Source organism: Miniopterus natalensis, chromosome 6 (genome assembly GCF_054644295.1).
Source record: "Miniopterus natalensis isolate mMinNat1 chromosome 6, mMinNat1.hap1, whole genome shotgun sequence".
Taxonomy (NCBI): domain Eukaryota; kingdom Metazoa; phylum Chordata; class Mammalia; order Chiroptera; family Miniopteridae; genus Miniopterus; species Miniopterus natalensis.
In genome coordinates this window covers 37,818,923-37,832,315 of record NC_142086.1, presented here as the reverse complement: position 1 = coordinate 37,832,315, position 13,393 = coordinate 37,818,923, and the positions used below count along the sequence as shown (strand labels likewise).

Sequence of the window (13,393 nt, the reverse complement as noted above, 5' to 3'; positions counted from 1 at the left end):
CTTCCCCACCATTGTCCGTGCCCTTGGGTTGTGCATATATGCATATAAATTCTTTGGTTACTCTCTCCCCTTCCACCCACCTGCCCTCCTCCATCCCTCTGACATTCATCAGTCTCATCTATGCTTCCATGTCATTGAATCTATTCTGTTCATCAGTTTCAAACATCACATGATCTCACATGTGGAATCTAAAGAAGTTAATAAACTGAAAAGCTTTTGAAAAAAAAATTAAGTCCTTTTTAACACTGATAAACAAAACTATAATAGCATAATTAGTTCAGATGTTAACAGATGTTTTCAAACTATTTGCACAACAGATACACTATACTTCAACAGAAATTGGCCAAACACAAACTCCCATATAAACTGCCGCACTGGCACAGAGGAGGGTGTTAAATATCTTATCACCTCTTCCCCATAAGTCACAGCAGCCATCTAGTTATTTGACCCCTAACCCTTGACATGATTCTGCAAAGCAAATTCCAACAGCATTTTTATTTTTTTATTATTATTTTAATCCTCACCTGAGGACATGCTGAGAGAGAGAGAGAGAGACAGAGAGAGAAACATCGATGTGAGACAGAAACATCAGTCGGTTGCCTCCCATATGCACCCTGACCACGGATGGAACCCACAACCCAGGCATGTGTCCTGACCGGGAATCAAACTGGCAACTCTTTGGTGCACAGGACAACACTCAACCAACTGAGCCACTCCAGCCAACCCAATAGTGTTTTTTAAAACTATTATTTTTAAAAAAGGTTCAAACATACACAAGAGCAGAAATGAAGTATAATGAACCCTCATAAGCTCATCAACCAGCTTCAACATTAGCTCCTGCCTAGTCTGTTTCATTTGTACCCCATTCCCACAATCCTCCCCCATCCTCTGCCCTGCTAGATTACTTGTAAAGGACATCCCAGAAATCAATAGCATTTCATCCATAAACACGAAAGTGTATCTCTTTATAAATTCTTCAGTATGTCTCTTTAAAAGACAAATATTCTTTTCTTTAAAATATAGCTACAATACCATTACACACACACAAAAAAAATTAATTCCTTTAATCTCATGAATACCTTTTTTACAGTAGGTTTGTTTGAATTAGGATTGGGTTGATACAGTTGGTATGCCTCTTAAATCTCTTTTAACCTGTAACAGTTTCTCTTCCCTTTTTTTCTTGCCATTTATTTGTTGAAACTGTTTTGTAAATTGGTGCCTGGGACAGACATCTTCTCTCTTCCCAAAAGCATGATTCTTCTGGAATACTGACCTGCTTCTCAGTGGCTGCAGTGCATTTCCCAGTGAGCGGATTATTAAGAATTATAGTGTAGGTCATGGTTCTCAGTTGATCACCTCCAGGTTCCACACTCCAAGGAGTAGATACTACATCTAATCACAGAAAACATAAAATGAGTTAGTTCCAGAAATTTGAAGGGTATGACTGGAAATGGAATCAAAGAGGTAGTTTTTGAATTATTTAAATTTTAATTTTTGACCAGTCCAAAAGTAAAATTAAATGTTAGGCAGTCTTCTTGTATGTGACATATACCCCATCTCTGACCTATTTACTTCTAAATTGTTGTCTATTAATACACTTTTCATTTTTCTTTAGGAGATAAAAGTAAAAGTCAGTTCATCTGTAGGCTTCTTTTTAAAGTCCCCAGTACTTACAAAGAGAAGTAACAGCACCAGCTTTATCAAACAGAGACCGAACAACACATCAGCATTCCCATCATTGAGGACAAAGCCTTGAAAGACATTTGTCATTATGCAACAATGTGGCCTCGATCCCAACTTGTGCAGAAATCGTGTCAATGAGACATCATGTAATGTTAATGGCTTATCTGCTGAAATCTTTAATTAAGGAGGGGATGATGGAATATAAATTACTATGTAACCTATATAGATAGCACAAGCTATAGGATAATGTCTCTGTATTTATAGCAAGACCTTGGTCAAAATTCTCTTCTATATTCTTAGCAACAACACAGTGATTAAAAGCACACTTTGAACAAAAATATATCTTTAGAACATGGCAATATACAGCAAATATCATCCTCTAAGCCAAAGACTAGGAAAGTATAGGTAACAGCATCATGGACTCTATTCCAAGATCTGACTCAATCATCTGATGCTGTTAGCCACATGGACTTGGGTAATTATGTCCGGCTGCTATTCATCAACATCCTAAAATATATAGGAGCCTTTATCTCACCCATTACCTATCATTAAAGGAATGAAGCCAGGCATTATGATCTATCCAATTTTACTCCATTTCTTTCATATAGGTAGGCCTAGGGATTTACCGAGGGATCCTGAAGCTGCCTTTTGAGTATATGGAAAAATCTTACAACTAAATTTAAAAAGCAACATCACAAACCATGTAATGTATCATCCAGAATTTGCTATACAAATTATTTACATGAAAAACATAAAATTCTAAAATACTATTCAAAGGTTACTTTGGTTATATGTCAGCCTGTTTCAGAAAAATTATGCAAATAATCCATTGTGAATCAGCAATAGAATTTAAAGATATTGTTGAATTCTGCTGTTAAAACTGCACACTGTTCAGCAAAGCAGCCATCATCAAGGATAAAAGAAAAGTGCCTTCCACTTGTATTTTCACCAATGTTACCAACAAGCCTACTGAATATCATGTGCCATAACGTCATCTAATTAACAACTTTTAAAGTTTTAAAATTGGTGAATCTTCACACCCATTAGGATGGCTATTATCATAAAAAAATGAAAGTAACAAGTTGGCAAGGATGTGGAGAAACTGGAACCTTCATGCATTGCTGGTGGGAATGTAAAATGATGTCGCCACTATAGAAAACAGTATGGCAGTTCCTCAGAAAGTTAAAGAATAGAATTACCTTTATGACTCAGCAATTCCACTTTTAGATATGTACCCAAAGGGAGGGACAGCAAGGACTCAAACAGGTATTTGTACATCAGTGTTCACAGCAGCATCATTCACAATAACCAAAAAGTGAAAACAACTCAAAACTCCACCAATGTATGAATGGATAAACAAAATGCGATACATACATACAATGGAATATTATTCAGCCTTAAAAAGAAATGAAATTCTGACACATGCTAAAGCTTGGATAAACCTTGAAGACATTATGGTAAGTGAAATAAGCCAGTCACAAAGGGACAAATATAGTATGATTCCACTTATAGGAGGTACCTAGAGTAGTCAAATTAAAAGACAGACAGTAGACAGTGACCATCAGGAGTTGGGAGGAGGGGATATGGGTAGTTATGGTTTGGGAAGATGAAAAAGTCCTGGAGCTGGATGGTGGTGATAGCTGCACAACGATGTGAGTGTACTTAATACCACTAAATCGTATACTTTAAAATGGTTAAAATGGTATGTCTTATCTTCTATACATTTTATCACAATAAAAACAATGGTGAATCTAGGTAATAGGTATATGCATTTTATTACACTATTCATGCAACTTTTCTGAAGATTTACATTTTTTCAAAGTTAAAAACTTGAAAAGACAAAACTGAGCTTTGAAATACAGAAGCAGTCATACAACTGTAAACAAATGAAAAGAATACCTATTTAAGAGCTCCTTAATTAAAAAAATAATAATAGATCCAATTGTAAACATTTTAGTGCTGAATTAGATTAAATCTACAAATAATTGACTGAAATATTTTCCTTAAATTCATAATATTTTTTAAAAGCAGCCTTTGAAACCCATTATCAAGAAGTCTAACTGATGACCATGTAACAAGTTCAGAAAACTGCATAATGGTATACAATCATAAGCACATTCTCTCTCTTGGAGAAAGCCTTCCGAGTAATGCTAGGTCTAAATAGCAATATGCCTATAACAGTTTAGATTTAGAATTAGCCAGAAGCCTATGCTTCCCAAAGCCACCTACAACACCAGATAGCACATATATTCAACCATACTGAAGCCAGTTGTGATATCAGACACTAATGCAGTTGTGATTCAAAAAACAAATTTCATTTAGGAATAACATGCTAGCTCCTCGTGGACCTTTTCAACCATAAACTAGTGCAGTATCAACAAGCTTCATCTCAGAAAAGGAAGAGAAATAATATATCCAACTCTTCAGAAATATCACGTACTCCGGGTAGACATGAATAGCAAGAAAACAAAATAGATTCAGAACAGACATAATAAAAGATTTTTTTAAACTCTGAAATTCTTAATATAATCAATCACAAGACTAATAGCTATCAGTTAGAAAGCTCTTTGCTACTCTCCTATGAATAATAAACCATTATTCTTTGTACCCAGTACAGTGGATATTTGGGCTTGAGTTTGGGGGCATTATAAGTGATGATGCTATGAATAACAGTACACGTCCTTCAGAGTACACAGGTACCCATTGCTGAAGGATATATGCCAGGGGGTAGAATTGCTGAGCCAGAGACAATGCATAGGATAAGCTGTAGTACATTCTGCCAAACCATACTGTAAAGTGATTGTACCAATTTACACTCTACCAGCATCCAGCTGTTCCACAATGCACCCCTTTAAAATGGGTTCAAGCCAAATGAACTGCTACATCAATAAATAAATGAAGTTTTAGTTTTCAAAGGGTCTGAACTGAATCGTAGGTAGGATCTGACTAACTGGACAACTATATTGTTTACATGTGAATTTAACCAAAACACTTAAATACTAGTTTATATATCACCCAGTAAAATCAGAACCTGTCTAATTCCCCACCCTTCTGACAACATAAATGAATTTATATAGGTCAACTCCCTAAAGATAATAAATCCTCCCAAATTTGTCATTAGATAAGAACACAAGAACCAACCTATTATATTTCTAGAATTGGCAAATCTCTGCATAAAGCATGAGCTGGTGAACAGCAATTCAAACATTTTCTCAGCACTGATGTGAAAAACACGGTTGATGTAAAGTCTTCCATGAAGATCTTTCTCAGGAATATTTTCTGGGGGAGAAAAAACAAACACAGAACCAAAAGAGAAGAAACCAAGAAAAGGTCATTTCAATGTTTTGTTTTGTATGTTTGTTTTTGGTACAAAATAGTTTTTAAATGTGATTACAGTGATCAGCACATTCAGGGCACTAGTAAAACTCTAAATTGGTGCTATATACATATAAACAATGTGTAACTATACATAAAAGTATATAGTTAATTAAACTATAATGAGCAATATTTCTGTTGTCAATATCCAAAAGATAGAGAAATATTTAATTTGAAGGATATCAAACTCTCATAATGTATCGCTCAAAAGAATATTTCCAGGGTGACAAGGGCAAGACTGAGATGCACAGAGTGGTATCTACCACAGCACTTAGCAGGACCTGTTCCTGAATGCTAAAGCACTCCGTAAACAGGAAGTCACGAATCGGTTTAATGATTTCAGGACTGGGGTTACTTGTTATTTCAAGGATTATGCTCCATCAATACAGAATGGAAACTGTGACAAAAAGCTCCCCATATTTCAGAAATCAACTCTTAGAATTATCTGTGTAGAGCATCTGTCAATATTACACCATGGGAAGCAGTCCAGGAAAGTAAAAGACTGCTCTAAGAATCAGAAACCTCTTCTAGCTCTGCCTTCATCCCTATTGCTTTTTCTCCTTCATTAAATGATTTCTGTCTCTCTACTTTGCTACAGATGCACAGGTCTTAGAGATATTAAGTAAATATTGATTTGCCTTCTTCCTGTAACAATACTGTATGCAGGAAAAGCTATTCACCGCCAATTTCAAATAATGGCTCCTTCAGCACAGAAATGAATCATGGAAACTAGGCAATCTGCTAAAGTTTTGTGAGGCAACTTCCCAATTAGGCTTGATAAATAGCTTTTCTGACATAGAAGTAATAATATATGTTCACTGTAAAAATAATTCAGATGTTCACAAAGAAATCAAACAAGTACAGGTGATTCTATTGATCCTGCTCATTTCTTCACAGGACTTATCCCAACTTGCAATGATATCTTTGTTGGCTTATTGACTTGTTTACTGTCTCTCTTCTGCATTGAACTCCTAAGTTCCATGTGAGTAGGGATCATGCTGACTTTAAACACCGATGTAAGTTATGTGCTTGGCACACGGTAAGTATTAAATAACTACATTTTTGTTGATGTTAACCCTCACCCGAGGATATTTTTTCCATTGACTTTCAGAGAGAGTGGAAGGGAGGGTGGGGGGGGAGAGGGAGACAGAATCATCAATGTGAGAGAGACACATCGATTGGTTGCCTCCTACACACACCCAGTTTAACTGGAGCCCAGATAGGGAAAGCCGGGAATCTGCTGTGACTGGCTTCTTTTTTAATGCTCTTACTCTACAACAGGCAGTTTAGGTCCCACCAAGAGTGGGAATATCCCTTTTCAGGGATATTTCTGTACTTCCCGAAGTGGGTTCTGGGCTTCCAGCTGCTGAACAAAATGCTAAGCAGTGCATTTTAATCTGTTAAACCATATTACTAACTTAAAACTTCAATATGTAATAATTCACAGAAAAAGCCAAGGACAGAACCTGCAACCCAGGTACATACCCTCAATCAGAAATCGAACCCGAGGCCTCTTGGTCCAAGGGCCGACACTCCAACCACTAAGCCAAATCGGCCAAGACTAAATAACTACTTTTGATTAAATAACTGGTTATTGAAAACACTACAAATATCTATTTTTATTTATAGAACTTTGAGTTTGCAACCATACCTTTTAACATTTTATTTCTAAGTAATTTTAGACGTGCAATTAACTAAACTAGGCTTCAATCCTTCCCCCCTGAGTAACGTCCTTTACTGCACTAGGATCCAACCCAAAATACCATGTTGCACTTAGTTGTTGTATCTCATTAGTCTCCTCTGATCTATGACAATCCCTCCTTATTTCCTGTTTTTTCTTTAATGGCCTTAACGCATTTGAAGAGCACTGGTCTGATATGTTATAGAATGTCACTCAATCTGGGTTCATCTGAGGTTTGTTTCGTGATTAGACTGGGGTTGTGGATTTGGGGGAAGAACACCACAGAGGAGAAGTGCCCTTCACATCTAACTTGGGGTACACACGTCAACATGATTTTCGATGATGCTAACCTTGATCACTTAGTTCAGGTGGTGTCTGGCAGGTTTCTCCATGCAGAGTTCCTATTCTCCCCCTTCCATATTCTATTTGTTAGAAATGAGTCACTAAGTTCAGCCCATACTCAAGGACAGGAGAATTAAGCTCCACCTCCTGGAAGGAGGAGATCCACACACATTATTTGGAGCTCAGTGAGGAAGAATTGTGCATTCTCCTTCATTATGTATTTATTCAGTCACTGTATCAGTATGAACTCAGGAATAGTTATTTTATTCTCTGGGTTATAATCCAGTACTATAATTACTTATTTTGTTGCTCAAACTTTTTCATTTGGCCATCAGGAGCTCTTTCAGGTAGACTCCTGTGTCCTTTCGTCAAGCCTCCCATTTATTTTAAGTTCTTTATTTTCTGGCATTACAAGACCCTCCAGGCTCATTTTGTATATTCCCCATCCCAGCCCTAGAACTGAGAGCCCTAGAACTATAATTTTTCAAAAGTAAATTTCTTGTTCACATTTAAGAAGAAAACAAATCCCACTCATGTAAGTATTTCAGTATAATATTTTCATATTTCATTTAAACTCTCTGAGTTAAACTGTTCTGTACTATAACTGATAAAAATAGAGTATGTGGTATCACTAAAGGAAATTAACAATAATACCTTTTTGTATGTAAATTTGTTCAAAGAAATAAGGACATGAAATAAACTATTTCTACCTGGGATTATTTATGTATGAAATTCATGATATTTTAAAGCCTCCTATCCAGGTAACATCACCAATAGCATTGCTGTAGCATATTAGGCTAGCAGCTGGTATTTAAATGGGGAAAGGAACACTGCTCAACATAGTAGCAGGTTACCATTTCCAACAAAGAAGAAATACCATTTCAAACATATCAGTTTGAAAGTGGCCAATGGAAATGGTGGGAAAAGTGAGACAGATAACTCTGAAAAGGACATGGACATGAATAAAACTGAAACATATATTGACAGTGTTTAGAAGGTGCATGAAAAATGTACTAGGTATTCAAGAAAAGCAGATGATTTGCAGTTTAACTGAGTGACTGAGAGCACAGTTTGTTATATCTTCTTCCATTTTCTAAAAATTGGTGACCTGCTGTTTTCTTGACTCAGATTGAGGGCTTTCTTTACACCTGAAAAACCATGTTAAATTTGAGAGTGTTGTTCAAAAACCTGACTCAGGTAACAGTGTCAGGGTTACCTCTGATAAACTATTTCGCGGCTTTTTCGCTGGCTTTCCCCAGACATCTACTTGTCCTCACCTTTATTAATTAACAAGCACCATCTGATATCTGATTCCTGTTTCTCTTTGCATGGTGTTGCCTCTAATCCATCTTGTTCTGTCAGCTGTAGATCATAGATTCCAGTTTTGCTATTTTTATGCACTCCTCCCCCCACTTAATCTTTGCCTTAGTTTCCATTCTTAGCATAAGTCACTTTGGTTAGGGAACTCAAAGCTATACTAAACTAAATTTAACTTCTATCATGACACAGCCCAGGTGTCTCAGGCCATGAGCTAGTTTGTCAGCTTCCACTGAAGGCTCTACCGCCTAGGGCAAATGGTTCACAGACTACCCATGGCATGACAGAGTGGGGCAGGTGGAAGAAGTAAATCCTGAGAACAACAGAAATATTAGATCCTTGAAAACACAACCATAATTTCCTGGTACTTGTTTGTGGATGTGGATACATTGTGTCAGCTCATCTTCATTTGCTAGGAAACTCCCAGCATCTTCTCAGATGCTCTGAACTCCTCCCCAAAAGTTGGCAAATAGTGAACTGAGGAAAGTCTATCAGTAACAACCCTCTGGACTAAAGAAAAAAAGTTTTGTAGCTTTTTCTGTGAATTATTACATATTGAAGTTTTAAGTTAGTAATATGGTTTAACAGATTAAAATGCACTGCTTAGCATTTTGTTCAGCAGCTGGAAGCCCAGAACCCACTTCAGGAAGTACAGAAACATCCCTGAAAAGGGTACCCTTCACTCTTGGTGGGACCTAAACTGCCTGTTGTAGAGTAAGAGCATTAAAAAAGAAGCCAGTCACAGCAGATTCCCGGCTTTCCCTATCTGGGCTCCAGTTACACTCCACACAGAGGGGACTATGCAGGAAGTTATCTCAGGCCCCTCCATGAGGTAGTTCATGATGCTCTGCTTTGTTGATTTACATGGGTCTAGAAGGAGTCTCTGTCAAGTTTACATGGTTCTAGAAGGAGTCTATCAAAATAGCCCAGTACCTCCCTCCACGGATTATAGGCTACAATGTGGTAAAAAAGAAATCCTCTCATATTCTCACTCAACCTGCTTACAATAGTAAATCAAAAAACTATCATTTTGCCTGGCCAGGCATGGCTCAGCGGTTGAGCATCTACCTGGGATCCAGGCGATCAGGGTTCGATTCCTGGTCAGGGCACATGCCCGGGTTGCAGGTTCTATCAATGACTCTCTCATCATTGATGTTTCTATCTCTCTCTCTCCCTCTCCTTTCCTCTCTCTGAAATCAATAAAGATATATTTTAAAAAACAACAACAAACTATCATTTTAAATAAAGTGAGGCTTGGTTTAAAGTAATCTACCTAGCTCCCTCTAAATCCCCACACGTTTCCAAATTTCTTGGGATAGTTTACTCTTTTGACCTTTCCCATTGTCTCCCTAGTTCATGGACTTCCAGCGTCTTCATAATTTCACAACTTTAAGAAACAAAAAAATAGGCTCATTATAAAACCCACTTAATATGTTTGATAAGCCCCAGATTTTGGAATCTGCTTAGGGAAAGCAATAGAAGGACTTGATTAGTTATCAAATGACAACCTAATTTTTAAAAAGTCATTCCATACACCTTAAAGAAAACCTGCACAGACAGAAGGCTGAGTGTTGTATGGAAGGTCTTACTGCTGAAAGCCCAATGGTATCTTTACAGGGGAGCCAGCAAGGAGCAAAATGTAATCGGGGCTCACATGCAATACAGCAACTATGCCACTGTTATTCTTTCTTTATTTCTAGATATGAACACAGCTTATATGAGCATAATGTTATCCTTTATGTGACCTATCATTAATGTTAATTTTATAGGAACTCAATACGGAAACTACTTTTGAGGCACTATTGTCATCTAATAGGTGAGAAAGAGATGGAAAGAATCCTTGTTTTGGTGTCACTTACCTATCTGGCCACTGGGTGCCAGAGTAGATCTTCCTAAAGTCAGAGATTCAGCCAGGCAGGGGATAACTAATTCATACCTGCTGTCTACCAAAGCATGAATGGTGAGAACACCAGGAGTCTAGTCGTTTACGGGGCTCACTCCATTTAAAATACTTCCTCTCAACAATCTTTTCAAAAGAACTCAACAACTGTCTTCTTAACGCAGCCTGTGACTTCTAGGAAATAGTGGGTTTTTATTTAGCATGGAGTTAGTTTTATTAAGGACACTTTAAGGTTCCCAAACTAAGGTCTAACCTGATTCGGATTGGGTTTTCATGGACTTGTCTTGGTTCAGTTGAATTTGGATTTGATTTTAGATTTGGAATTGATTTGGATTGGATTTAGATTTGACTGGGATTTCATTTGGATTTTCATGGATCTGTTTCACATGCTAGTAAAAGATTTCAGGGGTTCTCAAACCAGGTCTAACCTGAACAGCAACTAGACTAGCACGTACATCATGTCCTACAGATCCAAACTACTGTAATGTCCCCAGTACTATTCTGTGCGAGCACTGCTCATGGGAAAGTAGGTATGGAAAAAACCCAGACATTGTTCCCATTCTTGATCTTGAAAGTTGTCTCTACCCAGAATCTTTCCCATCGTCTCCCTACTCTGCTGGCTTCAATGTAGTAATCTTACAGTTTTTAAAAAAAATTTCCTTAAAATAAGTATGACAACCCCAGATCATTACTAACTTAGAGAAAGTACTAACTTAGAGAAAGTAGAGAGAACATAATTTGCTATAGCTCCTTTAAGCAACTGCTTTTTTAAAATATTTACTTATTTATTTACTTACTTACTTACTTATTTATTTTGGGGGGGAGTTAATCCTCACTTGAGGATATTTTTTCTATTGATTTTTAGAACGAGTGGGAGGGAGAGAGAGAAACATCGATATGAGAAAGACACATAGATTGGTTACCTCCCACACACGCCTCGACCAGGTCCAGGGAGCGAACCTGCAAGCCAGGTACGTGCCTTTGACCTGGAGTCGAACCAGTGACCGTTCAGCGCAAGGGCCAACACTCTAACCACTGGGCAACACTGGCCAGGGCTCCTTTTAATTTTTATTCTCTACCTTCACATCGCTCTCTCTTATTTTTGGTGGTTAAAGAAAGTATAATTATAATGTAACAGATTTTTATCAGCATTTGCTTTTCCATTGCTGCTCCATCTCCATTGACGTAAGGCTTGGAATTTAAAAAGCTAAATGTGATGGAGATTTTCAAATTCCAGGCTTCTGGAAAGTGGAGACGAAGTGAGATTTAGCAGCCTCTTCCCCCTACATTCTATTAACTTTCACCCTTTTTTGGTTCTTTATAGAGTGAGACTGTATCTAATGCAACTAAATTCTCAATCTGCACACAACTATTATAAAGATTAACATTAAAAGACATAACTAAAATTTTATTAAAATTTATAAGAAATTCTTTACCTTCATCAACAGAATCTGAAGTGCTGCTTTTGTCCAGAGAAAGATACTCATTTTTATTCAAGTCCAGTGACTTTGATGGCATTCTACTTAACCTCTTCTCTGAAGTTAGTGAAGGGCTCTTTTTGACCTGTTTCTCACTTTGGGCTTCCTCTTTCCCTAACTCCTAAAAGGAAAACAATCCAGTTTTTTTTAAAAAAACAAAAAAAACAAAAAACAGATTATAGGCTTAGATTTTACAGTGAGATTTTTAATAATAAAGACACTTTGAAATACTGCTCTTTGAAAATGTGTTTGTTATGTTTGCATCTCATTTCCAATTCAGTGCATAAAACACTGGTAAATAATATATATCATTCTAAAGTTATCTTCTTAAACAGTAATGAACAATAAACTTACGAAGAACATCATATAAAAAACTCACAGAGAGTTAACATCATGTGACCCACTTAAGCAGACGGGAAGGGGACAGAGGACACAGTAATGGAACACTTGGTTCGCTGGGGTGGGCGAGGGAGAGGAGCGAGACCCAGTCAGTTTCCCCAGGCAATATCCGCCCATCATCTTAAAGAAGAAAACTCACCCACCTCTCAAGACCAGTAACTAAAGGGGAAAGAGAAAGAAAATAGATAAAAGTCACATAAGAGTACAGAGGGGGAGAGAGGATTAAAAGGGAAATTAATTTCACTGAAAACTCATAACACAGTTGTCTTTGCTGTTAAGGGACTAAGGGACCTGGCATTAAAATATATTCAACACATGATGCTATCTATACTTTCTGGGAATGGTTTAATCAAGATATGTCATTTCTCAGGCTGGAAGTATATGGAAATGCCAAGGGGACTTGGAAGGGAGAAGAGAGAAAAAAAGGAGAGAATGGAATTAAGCATATTTGTAATGCTATGCACTCAATTAAAAAAAAAAAAAAAAAAAAAAAAAGATACTTGTAGGTGAATGTGGTCTAAAGATATAAATTTCCAGTTATAAATAAATGTCATGGGAATGTACTGTACAGCATGGTCAATAATACTGTGCTGCATATTTGAAAGTGGCTAAGAGAGCAGATCTTAAAAGTTATCATCACAATAAAAAAAAGTTGCAGAAATGGTAGTATGTGTAGTGATACATGTTAGCTGAACTTACTGTGGTGATCATTTTGCAATATATGCAAACATCAAACCATTATGTTGTATACATGAAACTAATATAATGTTATATGGAAATTATATCTCCATTAAAAAAACACTGAGATACTTATAAAAAAAATTAAAATTAAAATTAAAATTAAAAAAAGATATGTCATTTCTTTAAAAATTTTAATATTAGCAATTACAGTATGAATGCTATTGCTATGTTAGTATTCAAGTAGAACAGCATTATAATTAGGCTTATAGAACAGTATAAAAAAAATAAACTATATAGCAAAGTACTTTCTTGCACTGTCTGTGTGTAAGCAGGTGAAAGAGAGCAAAACACATAGACACAATCCTTACACTTCCTGCCCATGAGATCTTTGAGCAGCACTGAGCAGCAGAAGCACCAGGGCGGGCACAGGTTTCCATTGGCCACTCAGAAAGCAGAATAACAACTGGGACCCAGGACACAATTTATTAAAGGATTAGACTGATTAGACTATCCTAGTCAGGGGACTGATTCTTCAAG

At 36.9% G+C, this 13,393-nt stretch overlaps 1 protein-coding gene across 2 annotated transcripts in view; it reads right to left on the bottom strand.

Moving 5' to 3' along the window:
• GRAMD1C (GRAM domain containing 1C) overlaps positions 1-13,393 on the bottom strand; it is a 67,453-nt gene that overhangs the window by 13,163 nt on the left and 40,897 nt on the right. For both annotated transcript variants that reach the window (XM_016200232.2, XM_016200233.2), the window contains 3 exons: positions 11,735-11,897; positions 4,825-4,962; positions 1,274-1,392 (listed from right to left, as the gene is read on the bottom strand). In XM_016200232.2, coding sequence (XP_016055718.2) covers positions 1,274-1,392; positions 4,825-4,962; positions 11,735-11,897 — 420 coding nt within the window. The remainder of the gene's footprint in view (positions 1-1,273; positions 1,393-4,824; positions 4,963-11,734; positions 11,898-13,393) is intronic.